This window comes from Oncorhynchus keta, chromosome 22 (genome assembly GCF_023373465.1).
Source record: "Oncorhynchus keta strain PuntledgeMale-10-30-2019 chromosome 22, Oket_V2, whole genome shotgun sequence".
In the NCBI taxonomy this organism is placed as follows: Eukaryota; Metazoa; Chordata; class Actinopteri; order Salmoniformes; family Salmonidae; genus Oncorhynchus; species Oncorhynchus keta.
Window position 1 is genome coordinate 16,080,853 of NC_068442.1, and position 17,180 is coordinate 16,098,032.

The 17,180-nt window shown below is 43.5% G+C and overlaps 2 protein-coding genes and 1 long non-coding RNA gene across 22 annotated transcripts in view; 1 reads left to right on the forward strand and 2 right to left on the reverse strand.

Moving 5' to 3' along the window:
• Positions 1 to 8,123, reverse strand: part of LOC118401124 (casein kinase I) — a 66,161-nt gene extending 58,038 nt beyond the window's left edge. For 5 of the 16 annotated variants that reach the window (XR_008075405.1, XR_008075404.1, XR_008075407.1 and 2 more), the window contains exon 1: positions 7,731 to 8,073. The gene's annotated coding sequence lies outside the window, so the exon portion shown is untranslated. Of the gene's footprint in view, positions 1 to 7,730 lie in introns of all 16 variants that reach the window. The other 11 variants (XR_008075409.1, XM_035798379.2, XM_035798382.2 and 8 more) reach the window with 7 other exon arrangements.
• Positions 8,124 to 9,087: 964 nt separating this feature from the next.
• On the reverse strand, positions 9,088 to 10,992 carry LOC118401125 (PCNA-associated factor-like). The gene is made up of 4 exons (XM_035798386.2): positions 10,827 to 10,992; positions 10,130 to 10,213; positions 9,748 to 9,922; positions 9,088 to 9,259 (listed from the first exon to the last, which is right to left on the reverse strand). The coding sequence occupies exons 1-4, from the start codon at positions 10,870 to 10,872 to the stop codon at positions 9,217 to 9,219; spliced, it is 348 nt and encodes a 115-aa protein (XP_035654279.1). The 5' UTR covers positions 10,873 to 10,992; the 3' UTR covers positions 9,088 to 9,216.
• Positions 10,993 to 11,116: 124 nt separating this feature from the next.
• LOC118401126 (uncharacterized) lies at positions 11,117 to 16,931 on the forward strand. 5 transcript variants are annotated; one of them, XR_004829173.2, is made up of 4 exons: positions 11,117 to 11,721; positions 14,105 to 14,385; positions 14,501 to 14,628; positions 15,147 to 16,931. It is a non-coding gene; the product is annotated as an uncharacterized LOC118401126 (long non-coding RNA). The 5 variants fall into 5 exon arrangements; XR_004829171.2 differs by having other exon boundaries at positions 14,233 to 14,385; XR_004829170.2 differs by having other exon boundaries at positions 11,117 to 14,385.
• Positions 16,932 to 17,180: the final 249 nt, after the last annotated feature.

Below are 17,180 nucleotides of genomic sequence, written 5' to 3' on the forward strand. Positions count from 1 at the left end.
AACAACTCACGAAACCCCCATTTCTCCACCATGTAAATTAGGGCCATGTCTTTGCAGATGTAAGTTGTAACGGCAGCTGTTATCTCCTTAAATTTTTGTAATTCTTTGCCATATGGTGTGCTGTGGGGAAAAGCCTCATGCAACGTCTGAGTCGGGGGGGGTTGTTTTGAGCACTCAACTGTACTTTTTTGGGTCTCATCCGTAGAGTCTCTCCGTACTGTTTCACATGACTCTTGCGTGGGTGGTAAAAGAGGTTAGTGGTGTTTGAGCTTGCTGTCGGGACCGGCCAGCAGCATATTTTGCATATGACGATTTTTTGGTCCGTGTCAGACTCAAACCTCGTCCATGCGACCGAAGTAGCCCCTCGTGTCTCCATGCCACGTTCACTCTCCTCCATGTTTGTTTGTGTTGCAAATTTCCTTCCACAAGAACACAAAGCGTCGTCCAATTAACGAAAAATATTGCCGTAAAGAGTGCGATTTGCAACAAAGAAAAACAAAAGACCATAATATGAAATGATAAAAAAATGTTTATCGTCACGAGATACATCGTCATTATGCCCAGCCCTATCTACAATACAAAATTCATGTGTACGTGTGTGTGTTAGCATGTGTATGAGTGTGCCTGTGTGTGGGTCTCCTCACAGTCCCAGCTGTTCCATAAGGTGATTCTACAGCTTGCGTCAGTTATCCGAGTTCCATGTAGCCATGGGTCTATGTAGTACTGTGTGCCTCCCATAGCCTGTTCTGGACTTGGGGGTTGTGAAGAGACCTCTGGTGGCAAGTCTGCATGGGTGTCCGAGCTGTGTGCTAGTAGTTTAAAAACAGAAAGCTAGGTGCTTTCAGCATGTCAATACTTCTTACAAAAGCAAGTAATGATGAAGTCAATCTCTCCTCTAGTTCGAGCCATGACTGATTAACATGCATATAAATGTTAGCCCTCTATGTACATTTAACGGCCAGCCGTGAAGAGGTGACTCCGGGATGCTGGCCTTCTAGGCAGAGTTGCAAAGAAAAAGCCATATCTCTGTCCATTGTGTGTTATTTTGCCCATCTTAATCTTTTCTTTTTATTGGCCAGTCTGAGATATGGCTTTTTCTTTGCAACTCTGCCTAGAAGGCCAGCATCCCGGAGTCACCTCTTCACTGTTGACGTTGAGACGGGTGTGTGTTCTGTTTCATGAAGCTGCCAGTTGAGGACTTGTGAGGCGTATCTACAGTATCCAACTCCATCCTGTCAAAAAAGGATAGGCCTGTGGCTGAATCTAGGTGATGATCCCTGCACTAGAGGGGTAATGGTTAACACCCAATTTCTGTGATTCCTATGTTGACACATTTATGAAATTTCTTATTCAAGTTACCAGTGTGGTAGTACTCGAAGTAGAGGAAAGGCACAGGAGAAAACCAGTCGAGTCCGGTCTCGAGACCACGTTTTAAGTGTCTGGAATACATTTGTACTCTGTCTCAGACAGTGAAGCCTCGTAATTTCTTCCCGAGACCAGCGGAGTTTAAACATTAAAAAAATAAAAATAAAAAAAAGAATCAGCTTCCATTCGGTAAGTGCATAAAACCAGTTCGCCAGGCCAAATGTGTGTGTGTACACACACACACACACACACACACGTTCCTTTCTTAAAACATTAATATCTATTATAGACGTGTTTACTCAGTGGTGAACCTATTGCACCTGCCATTTCCAGCTACAATAGTCATTTACAACATTAACAATGTCTACACTGTATTTCTGAGGATGGAGATGATTTCCTAGTGTTTACAATCTTATGTGCCAAAATAATTGCTCAGAGAACTTGGGGGCCTAAATGAAAAATTGTAAGCTTAGATTGAAGATATGGCAAATAGGAGCAGCAATATCGTCCGCTATCTACTCTCAGTAATTTTCCATCCAAGTTGTCAGACCACGGTGGCTTGTCATTGTTGACAATTTTCTCACCTCTTCCACACTCACTTTACAGAAGTCAAAATTACAATGCTTGTCTTCTATACATTTGATCAGTTATACTTAGATGTGTAGCCTCAGTATTAGTTGCTGGCATGTCATGCCTAAATTTGCCAATTAAAGACAGAGGGGTGCTGTTTCACTCACACAGATGCCTTCTTTGGTGAGATAAATTTGCATGAGGCTGAATGTAACAAACGACGAAAGAGAAAAACAATGTTCTTTTTTTTAATTGCTCAATTTGAGGAAGCCTGGCTTCCCTTGGCATCCATGAATACACACCACCGCAAAACATGTTTTATTATCAACTGAAAAAATATGTTTCTCCTGTCTTGAATGAAACATTTCTAGTGTTATGAAACCCTATCTATCTGTCCAGTAGCGGAACAAGATTGCATGAAGTTCACATAAGACGCAATGAAATGCATCATGATAGAAAACAGGGCATAAAATCATCACTAGTTACCACAGCCAGTCATAAACCTTTTTAGTCAATTTCTAAAATGTGATTAACCCTATACGCACTGATAACCTTAAAGCAAAACCACAAAAGCCATTGACTTTTTGGCTGTGGTAACTAGTGGAAACCACAAATTCCATCGCTAAATCGGGAAACCAGCCGTGGTTGGCTAACATAGGTAAAACTAGATACACTAGCTCCTTTAGAAAGGACTGGATTAGCTAGCAGTTGGAATGACAAATCTAGCTAGATGAAAACAACACAAGACATAGTATCAATAACATGATGAAACAAGCCGATTGAGCCACATATAATCCCCACATGAAGTTTGTCATTCTTGCTAGCAATCTGCCATCAAAAATCACAACAGGCTGACTTCTGCCCCATGGCAGCGCACACTTCGTTTGTGACATTGTCAGCCAACCCATCTATCGTGGCGCAGGCTTTTTGTAACAACTTGAGGATTTTACATTTTGTGGTCCTCGCAAAAAGCTAAATGATAAGGCTTTCAAAATAAAAAAGCTTGGTATATGCTCAGTATTCCATTTATATTTCACAGAGATACACATGTTTTTGTGAGGAATCTTATAAAAAAAAAATGAATTTCTAATCAATGCGAAAAAATGGTATACTTAAGCAATAAGGCCAGAGGAGGTGTGGTCTAATGCCACTATATACCACAGCTAAGGGCTGTTCTTAGCACGACAACGTAGAGTGCCTGGACAAGCCGTTAGCCGTGGTATATATTGGCCATATATCACAAACCCCCAAGGTGCCTTATTGCTATTATATACTGGTTACCAACGTAATTAGAGCAGTAAAAAATGGCTGTCAGCCGGTCTGCATTCAGGGCTCGGCCCACCCAGTTTATTATAACACAACACACACACATATACACTCAGCAAAAAAAGAAACGTCCTCATTGTTAATTAACTGAGTTTATTTTCAAACTTAACATGAGTAAATATTTGTATGAACATAACAAGATACAACAACTGAGACAAACTGAACAAGTTCCACAGCCATGTGACTAACAGAAATGGAAAGATGTGTCCCTTAACAAAGGGAGGGTCAAAATCACACACACACACACACACACACACCTCTCAAATGATATCCATCTTAACTGGCTCTATATTGTTTTATGTCCTGCAGATTCGATAAGAAAGATTACGAGTTCAACTGGAAAGTGAGCATGCATGTCGGGTAACCAGTAGCCTTAATTCTGGCACAGAATTGAGCATAGTTGACACGATGAGAGAAATTAGGTTTGGACTACTACTTGCAAATGTGCAATCATTGGACAATATTAGACAAATATTAAAACTAGAGGAGGTACAATCACGAATATCCTACCAACAGGATATTACAGTTTTTGATGTCCCATGTTTCACGGAATTGTGGCTGAATGACGACATGGATATTCAGCTAGCGGGATATACGCTGCACAGGCAAAATAGAACAGCACACTTCGGTCAGACGAGGGGGGGGGGTAGAACAGCACACTTCGGTCAGACGAGGGGGGGTGATCTGTACAGATCTGTAAACGCTGGTGCACAAAATCTAAGGAAGTCTCTAGATTTTGCTCGCCTGAAGTAGAGTATATTGTGATAATTTGCAGGCCACACTACTTGCCTAGAGAGTTCCGCTATACTTTTCGTGGCTGTTTATTTACCACCACAGACAGATGCTGGCACAAATACCGCACTCAGTCAGCTGAATAAGGAAATAAGCAAACAGGAAACCACTCCCCCAGAGGTGGCGCTCCTAGTGGCCAGAGACTTTAATGCAGGGAAACAAATCAGTTTGTAACAAATATCAATCAACATGTTAAATGTGGCCAGATGACGCAGATGCTAAACTTCAAGACTGTTTTGCTATCACAGACTGGAACATGTTCCGGGATTCTTCCGATGGCATTGAGGAGTACACCACATCAGTCACTGGCTTTATCAATAAGTGCAGTGAGGATGTCGTCCCCACAGTGACTGTACGTACATACCCCAACCAGAAGCCATGGATTACAGACAGCATTCGCACTGAGATAGAGGGTAGAGCTGCCACTTTCAAGGAGTGGGACTCTAACCCGGAAGCTTACAAGAAATCCTGCTATGCCCGGCGACGAACCATCAAACAGGCAAAGCGTAAATACAGGGCTAAGATTGAATCATACTACACCAGCTCTGACGCTCGTCTTATGTGGCTACAAAGGGAAAAGGGAAACAGAGCCGCGAGCTGCCCAGTGACACGAGCTGACCAGATGAGCCAAATCACTTCTATGCTCGCTTCGAGTCAAACAACACTGAGGCATGCATGATAGCATCAGCTGTTCCGGGCGACTGTGTGATCACACTTTCCGTAGCCGCTTTCCTTCTATCAGTCTGTAATACCAACATGTTTCAAGCAGACCACCATAGTCCCTGTGCCCAAGAACAGAAAGGCAACGTGCCTAAATGACTACAGACCCTGACAGTTGTGAATTTGATGCAGCCGAAGAGCTACTGCCCCCTTACCCGGGAAAGCACTGAACAACAGACAGGGACATTGGACCATCGAAGCGGTACAAATATGATGAGAACTACATTGATTTGGGGTTCACTTATATTGGGAGTAGTGCATTTCCTCAGTACTTTTGCACATATAACACACAGTGGCCATCTCACAACTCGATGAAACCTTCACTGTTGTGTAGACATTTAGAAACAAAACATGCCAATTTGAAAAATAAACCACGGTAGCTTTTTGAGCGACAATTAAGATTACTTTCGAGTAGTAAGACATGTATAAAAGCAACAGATGCCATTAATAAGAAGGGCCTTGAAGCGTCTTATATGGTGCGCTACAGAGTGGCTAGGAGAGGCAAGCCCCATACTATTGTGGAGGACTTCATTCTTCCTGCTGCCGCGGATATGGCTGGGACAATGCTGGGGGAAAAGGCCATAAAAACTATACAGACAATGTCTTCCTCAAACAACACTTTCACGACACATCAGTGACATGGCAGGAGATGTTTTGAAACAATTATTGCATCGCACCAAAGCCAGTGAATTCTATGCGTTACAGCTGGATGAGTCAACAGACATGGTATATGTCCATTACATTTATGGGAGGTCAATTAAGGAAGACATCTTCTGCAAAAAAGGAGAGGATATTTTTAAGTACAGGACAGCTTTGTGACATCAAATGGACTTTGGTGGTCAAGATGCGTTGGTATCTGTACTGATGGCGCAAAAGCCATGACAGGGAGACATACGGAAGTGGTAACGCGCGTGCAAGCAGTTGCTCTCGACGCCACTTGGGTACACTGCAGCATCCACTGAGAGACTCTTGCTGCCAAATGAATGTCTGACAGCTTGAAAGACGTTTTGGAAACTACAGTGAAAATAGTTCATTTGTTAAAGCAAGACCCCTGAACTCCTGTGTATTTTTTGCACTATGCAAAGATATGGGCAGTGACCATGTAACACTTTTACAACATACAGAAATGCGCTGAATATCAAGGGGCAAAGTACTGACACATTATTTTTTTAAAGTCATCTTTACTGACCACCATTTTCACTTGTCTGACCTCTTGCATGATGACGAGTTTCTCACACGACTAGCCTATCTGGGTGATGTTTTTTCTCAATTTAATCATTTGAATCTAGAATTACAGGGACTCAATGCAACTATATTCAATGTGCGGGACAAAATTGAGGCTATGATTAAGAAGTTGGAGCTCTACTCTGTCTGCATTAACAAGGACAACACAGGTCTTTCCAACATTGTATGATTTTGTGTGTGCAATTAACTCAAGCTTACAGACAATATCAAATAGCGAAGCACCTGAGTGAGCTGGGTGCGCAATTACGCAGGTACTTTCCTGAAATGGATGACACAAACAACTGGATTTGTTATCCCTTTCATGCCCACTACCAATATCTGAACAAGAGAGCTTCATCAAAATTGCAACAAGCAGTTTTGTGAAAATGTAATTTAATCAGAAACCACTGACAGATTTCTGGATTGGGCTGCGCTCACAGTATACGGCATTGGAGAAAAAAAAATATATATATAAAAAAAAAAAAAAAAAAAAAAAAAAAAAAAATCGCACTGTTAATACACTGATGCCCTTTGCAACCACGTACCTATGTGAGAGTGGCTTCTCGGCCCTCACAAGCATGAAAGCTAAATACAGGCACAGACAGTGTGTAGAAAATGATTTAAGACGGACTATCTCCAATACAACCCAACAATGCAGAGTTATGTGCATCCTTTCAAGCACACCTTTCTCATTAACCTGTGGTGAGTTATTCACAATTTCCAATTAACAAATAAAGCTTGATATGTAAGATGGCAAAATAAAGAGCAAAATGATTGATTATTATTATTTGTGCCCTGGTCCTATAAGAGCTTTTTGTCACTTCACACGAGCCGGGTTGTGACAAAAACCCACTCATTCTTATGTTTAATAAATGTATTATATAGTGTGTGTGGCAGGCTTCCAATGAAAGCAAAAAACTACTTTTGAGAGTGTGCTGACCCTGGTACGCAGCTGGAGGTTGAATGATTGAAGGGGTATGGGACAACAAAAAGTTTGGGAACCACTGTTTTAGAGGATTACCTACACAATTAACAATTGATTGTTGACCCATTGGTCAACAGATGCATTTTTGATTGACACCTCAATTAAACTAGTGTGACGTAACACACTTAATGTTTTGTGTAATCTGTGGTGAATGTATTGTAAATGCATAACTGCCTTAATTTTGGAAGAGTAGCCCTAATAGATACAAAACACAAACTCAGACACCTGGCTAGCTTGGTTCTGACATGGGTTAGAGTAACGTGCCAGATTACTGGACAGATAACCACATAGATAACCACTAGCGAAAAACGAGCGTACCCGTGTCCTTCATTAGATAACCTAGCAATTTGAGTCATTATCCTCCTAGCTGGATCACCAGTTAACGTTCGCTAACTACAGTAGTTAACTAATGACGGAAACTCGCATTTGACAGACAACACTAACGTTAGTCAACCACACAATCCCATTACATACCATGTATAGTACTATCTGCACCACAGACACAAACAAAACAGTGAATGCATTTCCTTGTGGTCCAACGCTCTCTAGCCTGGGTAGGTGGATCGTTAGCTAACTAACTACAGTAGCTGGCTAAAGGTAATTGTCCAGGCAACGTCTTCAATTCAGGCCAGCAAATTGCTAGCTAGCTAGCTGCTTCTAGCTAAACCTAGCCTAGGCGGCGTTCAGAAAACGCAGATAAGCTAGTGTTAGCTGTTAGCCAATTTTAGCTTGTGGAAATGTTACTTACTTTCAATGTGGTCCTGGGTGCATTTAGTCATTTATTTTCCGTGTAGCGATTACGCCAGAAACGAGGAAGCGACGACAATTGGTGTTTTCAGTTAGCATCCCAGAGCCCTCTTCAGTTCGCCTCCACTGATATAAAAATCAAAGATGGTGCATAAACGAAGATAGCTCACTTCGGCTGTTTACCATTGAAAAAAAGCGGTGAGTTCCGGTTTAACAGGGTGTCTCCCGTAGACGCCAATGCAATAGCAGAGGGGTCTTGTATACTTACGTTAATTTAAACGGAATAAAAAAATAGTGTCTCGCTTCCTCTTCAGTCTCTGTAAAAAATGGTCCCGGAAGTGTTGCTCCAACATCCTGCGAGAAAATCAGTTCCAAGTGTATCCTGCTAGAACATTATCATCATGGAAATTACAGGTCAATGTGCTTTATGGGCGGCAGGTAGCCTTGCGGTTAGAGCATGGGCCGAAAGGTCGCTGGTTTGAATACGAGCTAACAAGGTGTAATTTTTTTTATTTTTTATAAAACTGTCAATGTGCCCTTAAGGCACTTAGCCCTAATTTGCTCCAGGGGCACTGTACTACAAGTGACCTTGCGTATGATATGTGTCACACTTGGCACTTCTCAACAATGAATTGGTTCCAACCTTTCCCGATAGTGGTTGAAAATCTCATGGTATTGACCAAACATGTAGCACTGGAGGTTCACCTTACTGTACAAAAGGTCAAGCCATTAAACATGGGGCGGCAGGGTAGCCTAGTGGTTAGAGCGTTGGACTATTACCCGGAAGGGTGCCCCTGAACAGGCAGTTAACCCACTGTTCCTAGGCCACCATTGAAAATAAGAATTTGTTCTTAACTGACTTGCATAGTTAAAGGTAAAATAAAATATAGGGAGAACTGAGGGCCACCACTCATAGAAATTGGACAAAATGCAGGTCGTCTAATCATGGAACACTAACCAACATCAAGCATTGCTGAGGCAGTCAACCTCATTACAATTAAAAAAAGGTGACTGAATATTTTAAGGTGGGTGCTTATTTGTCCCATTTCATTGATGTAGAAGTATGCATTACATCCTGTCCCCAACATTTTGATATTCTTAATGATCTAGCACCATCTTCTGGTATGTAGAGGTTACCCATATAACGAGAAAAATATTGGCTAATAAATTAGGGGCATGATTGCCATAGTTTGACAGGCAGGGAATCCACTGATACATTTGCTTATTCTACCATCATGGCTTTTCAATAACAAAATATTTTGTTAGCACAGAAAACCTAAGTGCAATTTAGATTGAGAAAATAGATCAGTTATTGTAAACAGTAAGAGTAACAAAACAAAAGGTAATAGACTCAGGCATACAAAAAAAAGGTTTATTAAACTTCTGTACAAAAACCACAAATTCATCAATTATATACACATAAAATCTGCCAGCCCATTCTAGTACTAGAAGCAATGGCTTTTTAATTGGGACACGATTGGTAAAGCTCATTCATCAGCATCCTCATCTTCAGCAGGCAGTGGTCTGGATCTGAAAGGTGAATGGTTGACATTAGATGGGACAGCAATGTTTGGCCCATAATCACATTTGAACAGGCTCTGCAGCACAGTTAAAGTAATAGATGTGCCAGGTTTCACATTTTCAGGGTACATCACCCAACATACATACACGCTTACAAAGAATCACGAACAGCCAGATGAGCCTTCAAACGTATTACATTTTTACAGAAACAAAAAAAGCACGAATGCACACATTTCCCAGCGATTCTGCTTCGGCAAATAAACCAGAGCAAAAACATTGCCAAGTTATCTATGGAGAACAGACCAATGCAATATATTAAAGTATCAGAATGAGTTCTTAATATTAGTAACTTTGGCAATGTTTTTGGAACAGATTCTAATGAAAATGTTTGAGAATATACACCACTTCCTCCAGATCTGCAAGCACTAAAGAGGTAGGCATTTCAGGGCTGCTTTTGGACTGGCTCTAAAACTAAGCTTAATATAATTCAAATGTACTTCTTGGATGCCTTTGACACTCCACTGCCTCCAGCCTCTTCATCATCTGCCTGGGGGAGCTGGTTCTCTTTTTCAGGATCCCTGCAGGGCCCACCAAAGAAATCCCCAATGCCTTTTTGCCAAGTTGGGGTGGGCCGAGGACACACAGGATTCCCTCCAGCAAATTTACTCTTCGCTGTAAAACAATGCCAGCATTACAATTCACAATTTAGACGAATATCTGCCATGACTACTCACCACTTGGACACATGAGAAAGAAATGCATTCGGAGGCAATAGTTGTTAGCCATCTACCAAAAATTGTTATGTAGGTATCTAGCTTACATGGAAATATGGGCTTTTAGACAATTTAAACTTTAAGCCTGAATGAAATCATGACTCACCAGGCGTGCCTGCTTGAGAGCCGCTTGATGCATTTGCAGAACTCGAGGCACCCAATGACTTCCTGGGTGCAGATGCAGCCACAGCTGAAAATGGATAAGTGTGTTAGTTATAAAGTAATTTTATTAAGCAAAAGCCGTGTATTGACATGCACAGTTATAGTGTATAGTAGTAGCAAAGTAATCTTCACCGACACATTTGTGTGACTGGTTTGTTTGGGCGGTGAAATTGGCGCCAGATTGAGGATAATGAATAACAAGTAGCTTAGTCAGCTAACGAAAATACGACAAAAAGACACTTGACTACCACGTTTTTTTTATCCAGTCTTTCGTTGTAAACACGTTTAATAACGTTAAGGTAACAATCAAATCCGGCACAAAAAAACATGATGCGAGTACGAACGCGTCTGGGTTAGCATGAGCGCCATCTGTGTCCACAATTCTATTGAATTGGCGGGAGACAAATCTTACCCAGTCAATCAAGCCATCTAGTTAGCTAGCTAATCACTAAAATCGAATATTAGCAGTTAGTTGTTCCAAAATAATGGAATGCAAGGGGTTGCAATTATCTTCACAAAACTCACTAGCTACAGTAGCTAGCGATTCCAGTTTCGTACAATGAATAACCATTTAACTAACGTTAGCTAGCATGTTATGAATCAAAATAAGTAACAACTTCAAGTTGATTGTAGAACATTACCTTTCCTATAAGTTCCGGGGACACTGTCTGCCTTCGTCCTCACCATGTTAACCTTTTTTTTTACCCCACAACCTGAAACAAAACGGGACGGACACTTTCAATATAGACTTCTACTTTCCCGCCTGGGTTTAAATGACGAATCTCCTGGCTCACCTGACGTCATTGGCTACGTGACTATTGCCCCTCCTTCACGAAAGCCTCGCCTGTTTCTTCTGTGCTTTGCCTCTGGGCAGCTCAAAGCACGCACAAGCTTGTTATGTGGAGATAGGGAAAGGTAGTTTGTAGGGTGACGGGGAGGGAAGATGCTCCCCTGAGGTTTTGTTTGGGGTTTTTGTTTAGTTAAATTAAAATAACATTATTGGAGTATGTATGAAAATTATGAGTTGTAAAGAACGAATGGTATTGAAGGTAATACATTTTTTTAAATAAAAAATCAAATAAAAAAAGCTTGTTATGTACTTCGATAGGTTATTACATTGAAAACTGCTTATGGTCTGAATAAGTGCAAGTTAAGCCGAAATCAGCCTCCCGCTGTGCCACGAGAGTCTAGGTTCGAGTCCAGGCTCTGTTGCATCCGGCTGCGACCGGGAGACCCATGGGGCGGCACACAATTGGCCCAGCGTCGTCCGGGTTAGGGGAGGGTTTAGCCGGCAGGGATGTCCTTGTCGCAAGGTGTAGGGTGTTTCGTCAGACATTGGTGCGTCTGGCTTCCGGGTCGAGTTTTTTTTTTTGGCTTCCGTGTTTAGTGGGCATTGTGTCAAGAAGCAGTGCGGTTGGGTTGTGTTTCGGAGTATGCACGGCACTCGACCTTCGCTTCTCCCGAGTCCGAACGGGAGTTGCAGCGATGATACAAGACTAACTACCAATTGGATACCACGAAATTGGGTAGAAAAAGGTAAATCAAATCCAAAAAGTTTGGCCCAAATCTGCCTCAAAAGAATAGTTTGGAAAGTATTCGAGCTCCTTCACTATTCCATATTTTGTTATGTTAGTCTTTTTCTAAAATGTATTAAATTGTTTCCCCCCCCCAAATCAATCTACACACTATCCCATAATGACAAAGCATTATCGGGTCCCTCTTGTTGCACAGCTATTTTCAGGTCTCTGGAGATGTTCGATCTGGTTCAAGTCCAGGGACAAGCTGGGCTACTCAAGGATATTCAGAGAACTGTCCCAAAGCCACTCCTGCATTGTCTTGGCTGTGAGCTTAGGGTCATTGTCCTGTTGGGAGGTGAACCGTCACCCCAGTCTGAGGATCTCTCTGTACTTTGCTCCATTCATCTTTCCCTTGATCCTGACTAGTCTCCCAGTCTCTGCAAAACATCCCCACAGCATGATGCCTGCCACCACCATGCTTCACCTTAGGAAAGGTGATGAGCAGTGCCTGGATTCCTCCAGATGTGACACTTGGCATTCAGGCCAAAGAGTTCAATCTTGGTTTCATCAGACCTGAGAATGTTGTTTCTCATGGTCAGAGTCCTTTAGGTGCCTTTTGGCAAACTCCAAGCGGGCTGTCATGTATCTTTTCCTGGGGAGTTGCTTGCGTCTGGGCACTCTACCATAAAGGCCTGATTTGCAGGAGTGCTGCAGACATGGTTGTCCTTCTGGAAGGTTCTCCCATCTCCACAGATGAACTCTGCAGCTATGTCAGAGTGACCATCACTTCCTTGACCAAAGCCCTTCTGCCCCGATTGCTCAGTTTGGCCAGGCAGCCAGCTCGAGGAGGTTCCAAACATCTTCAATTAAAGAATGGAGGCCACTGTTCTTGAGGACCTTCAATGCTGCAGAATTGTTTTGGTAGCCTTCCCCAGAGCTGCACCTTGACACAATCCTGTCTCGGAGCACGACGGACAATTCCTTTGACCTCATGGCTTGGTTGTTGCTCTGCCATGCACTCAACTGTGGGACCTTATATAGACAGGTGTGTAGATCACTATGGGGTGTTGTGTGTAGATTAATGAGGACATTATACGTATACCATTTTAGAATAAGGCTATAAAGTAACACAATGTGGAAAAAGTGACGGGTTGTGAATACTTTCGAAATGCACTGTATGTATGTATGTATGTATGTATGTATGTATGTATGTATGTATGTATGTATGTATGTATATAATAATAATAATATAATAATATATGCCATTTAGCAGACGCTTTTATCCAAAGCGACTTACAGTCATGTGTGCATACATTCTACGTATGGGTGGTCCCGGGGATCGAACCCACTACCCTGGCGTTACAAGCGCCATGCTCTACCAACTGAGCTACAGAAGGACACATGTATGTATGTATGTATGTGTGTGGGGGTGTGTATCCTGTAGAACACTGAGGCCAAATGTCTTTAGCCTCCTGAGGTTGAAGAGTCGCTGCCGTGCCTTCTTCACCACGGTGTAGGTGTGGTTTGACCATTTCAGCTCATCTGAGATGTGTACGCAGAGGAATTTGACATTTTTGACAGTCTACATGGCGACCCCTTTGATGAGGATGGGGGCGTTCCCAACCTGGTTCCTCCTGAAGTCCACAATCAGAACCACACCATCCGAGTGCCTACCTCATATCTCGTCAGCAAACTTGATGATGGAGTTGGAACTGTGTGAGGCCGCTCAGTCGTGGGTATACAGGGAGTACAGGAGGGGACTGACGAAACACCCTTGTGGGGCCCCCATGTTGAGGATCAGTGTGGAGGAGGTAATGGAGCCTACCATCACTACCTGACGCAACAAGCACACTGACTACGACATCTGAGAGGAGAAAAAGGGAAGGGAGGGAGGAAGGGGAATGGGATGGAGGCAGAGAGAGAAGAAGAATGATTTTGATTTGGTTTCAGTTGACAATTTTGATGCCAGAGAGCCTGGATGTTGCTTTTGAGGCCTTTGCACCCCACCTGGAAAGTAAACTAGGGGAAAGGCTGACCTGTTCCAGCAGGGAGTCCTGTTCATACAGCAGCCTGACCTCCTCCAACTCCATTATCTCCTTCTCCAGCTCTCACACCAGCTCCTTCCTCCACCTCCCTCTTTCTCTTTTTAGCTGGAGGTGTAGGACAGGGGTTTTCTTCTCTCCTCCCTCCTCTCTGCCTCTAGCTGTTCCAGCAGTCTGGCCCACCTCCTCTGGTTATTGGCCACGGCTACAGGCCCTGTTGGTAGGATTGGCACAATCATCAATACCACTGAATTATTGGGGCGGGGGGATATTCATACTACATGTGATAGTAGTTAGTTACTGTATGTGTATGGTTCTATCATATTTCATTTTAAATCATTGTCATTAAATCATTCGCAGAGTCACATGGAGATAGTCATGTAGGGAAGAGTGAAGACAGTGATTCTGAAGGACTAGGAAACTCCACCAGAGGCCATATGATAAGACTCACAGTTCAGCCCACTCCTTCATCCTCTTCTCTGTCTTAGCCGGGCACACTCTGCCTTCTACATAGCTTTGCAGAGTTTTTCTACCTGGCGTCTTGCTGCCGCCTGGACGAGCCGCAAGAACAGCCTCCTCACCTTGGTCTTCCTGGTCCGCTGGCCAGGGACACGCACATTATGCTATATAAACAGTAACAGGTAGGTATAATACACACACACACTTTCTCTCCCCCTTTCTCTTACCTGTGATGTTGGAGCGGTCTTTGTCAGCCTCGGCTTTGTTCCTCCAACGTTCCATCCCTCTCTGTTTCAGGTCATGGAACCTCTGGAACAGTGCCAGCAGACGATAGGTGGAGATCCTCTGGTCACTCTGGAACGCTACCACGGTAATCCCAGAACCTGGAAGAAACAATGGGCAAATATGAAATGGCACCCTACCAGGTGAGAGTACGCACACACACACACACACACACACACACACACACACACACACACCATCTTGCTCTGCCTGGTGTTTAGTTTGTCCTCCATGTCTTTCTTCTGGCTCTTTTTAAACTGACTCTGCAGCTCAGCCAGCTTCTTACATCTCTCAGCCTTCCTCAGCTCAGCCTCCCCATGCATACGGTCCGTCTGCCACTTCTGCTTAGCCTTCTCAACGCTACAGAGAGAGGGAAAATGTCAAGGAGGATCTGGAGGTAGGGAGGGAGAGAAAGAGCAATAGAGGAGTGGATGAAAAAGAGAGGGAGATGGGAAAGCGAGAGGGACTGGTTTTCCTTTAGCCAGGTGTGTCTTTGTATGTTGTTTGTCTCTCTACTAGGAATCTCCCTCACCTGTATGCTGATGGGTCCTTGATATCCTGTGCCAACCTGTTTCAACAACAACAATGCACAGTCAACCATAGTACTGACCCTCCATTTTGTGTTATTCATGTCTTTACTGTCCCTCTATCCCATGGTGAGGGGTCTTTGGCCTTGCTGTGCTGCAGGGCTTTCAGCAGGTCCTCCTGGGCAGCAGGCTGAAGGAGAAGATGTTGACGTCCTCCCCGTCGTCAGGACAAACTGGCCATCAAAGCTTCAGCACAGCTGTCCGTACTGGTTGTCGTTGGAGACTGAGGGCCAAGGAGGCCTGCATGGAGGTCGCATGGCTGCGAGGGGAGGCCCTGACACTGCCGGACTGCATACTCTTCCTCCTCATTTTCCTCCTGCGGCTCTTCATCAGTGGGCTCACGGGCCTGCTCCTTGGCTTGCTTCAGCCGGGCCTCTCTCTCTCTGCCTTTTCTCCTTCAGAGCCTGCCTGAATGCAATCTCCTCCTCCCGCTGACATTTAAATATTTACAAACACATCTCTAGTTTGTGTTTAAAGTTTACAGTACAGTTCATCTCAGACAGTGAGGGCCAAACCTTGATGTGTAATTTTATGCTGCTGAAGGTAAAGTGTCAGAGGTGTGGTTGGTGGTGCTGTGGCACTGGGCCTCCAGGTCTGGAGACTGCACTTCCACCATTTCACCACTCCAATACAGTGCCAGCAGGGTGTTCTTGTCCTGAACACTCATGTGCACACACAGAAGGAGAGTTATGACTTATTAACTAGTGATGTGCAGTTTGCATATTATTCGTTATTTTTGAACGACTCTTTCTACTGACTCGAGAGTCATGATTCGTTTTTCTGTGTGACCACTTAATTTTAGTTGTTTGATTGACCTGCTAATCTCGGTTAACCCAGAACTAAAGTATTGCGCAATTGGTCAGATGCTTGATTACCATTTATTTTTGCAGAGTCTGTCCATGAGAGATTACAATGAGTTCTAGAGCACGATTGATAAATGTTCCTCCGGCTCAGCGGCTCCATCGACGTCTTCCGACAAAACAAATGTCTGTCACACATGTCCACAGGAAAATAGATCATGCTGCAGGCAGCATAGATTAGAAACATACAAGCACACTTTTTTTACAAGTCTCAGTTCACAAATGAGACTATGGTGAACGACATGTGAACGAGAGTCTTGTAGAATTATGACTCATGAGTTTTCAGTTCATCGTTCGCCGGTATTGTGTTCTGGGAATTACTGGCTCAAATTAACTAAATTAGTCATACAAATTATTTATTTTGACTCAACGAGTCGAAAAGATCACAGTCATTAAAAAGAGCCAAACTTCCCATCACTATTATTAACCTCACGTGCCATTGTCTTTTGTCAATATTTCACTGATCTAGGATCAGACTGACATGTGACTGGGGGTAACACTCCAGCCCCTGTACATGTCCTGGGACTGTGACAAAGCCAAGGTCAAGGTCGTACCTGTCCCCCGTGGTGAAGAACACAGTACAGTCCATACTATAGAGCCGGGTTTCCCAAACTCAGTCGTGTGGCCCCCCCCCCCCCTGGGTGCACGTTTTGGTTTTTGCTCTAGCACTACACAGCGGATTCAAATAATCATAGCTTGACGAGGATATGGTCATTTGAATCAGCTGTGTAGTCATAAACCAAAACGTACACCCAGGGATGTCCCCAGGACCGAGTTTAGGAAACCCCGCTCTGGAGAGGGAAGGAGAGATTGTGGAGGGGAGGTTTATTGATATTGGTTATTGTTGCATCCTAAGAAGCTGGGTTCTTTTACTGAAGACTCCTAGGTGTACTTATAATAACCGGAACAGATCTATTTAAATGTTCTCCTTAACACATTACAGTCGACTACACTCTACAGCACATATGTCAGAGTCAAGGCCCGCGGGCCACATCCGCCCCGAGAAGGTTTTTTACGGCCCCTGGGATGATCTTGATTTATTATTAGAACCGGCCCGCAGACCGCAGCAAGCCGGCAGCCCGCAGATCTTTTACACGCACCAATACTACATTTCCCACAATGCAACGGTGACGCACCGAGCAGTAGGCTGCTTCATTTCAATATTTATTGGCACAGCAGTTGTCAGCATCACAGTAAAATTAACTTTCAGATACCCATCAAAAATGGCAAAACGGAAGGTGGACACTG

What these genes read in the sequence shown, in the direction of transcription:
- LOC118401125 (XM_035798386.2), bottom strand. Translation starts at nt 10,872, where the DNA reads ATGGTGAGGACGAAGGCAGACAGTGTCCCCGGAACTTATAGGAAAG. An exon ending in CCCCGGAACTTATAGGAAAG is followed by an intron (nt 10,214 to 10,826) that starts GTAATGTTCTAC and finishes ATCCATTTTCAG; the next exon opens with CTGTGGCTGCATCTGCACCC. An exon ending in CTCTCAAGCAGGCACGCCTG is followed by an intron (nt 9,923 to 10,129) that starts GTGAGTCATGAT and finishes ATTGTTTTACAG; the next exon opens with CGAAGAGTAAATTTGCTGGA.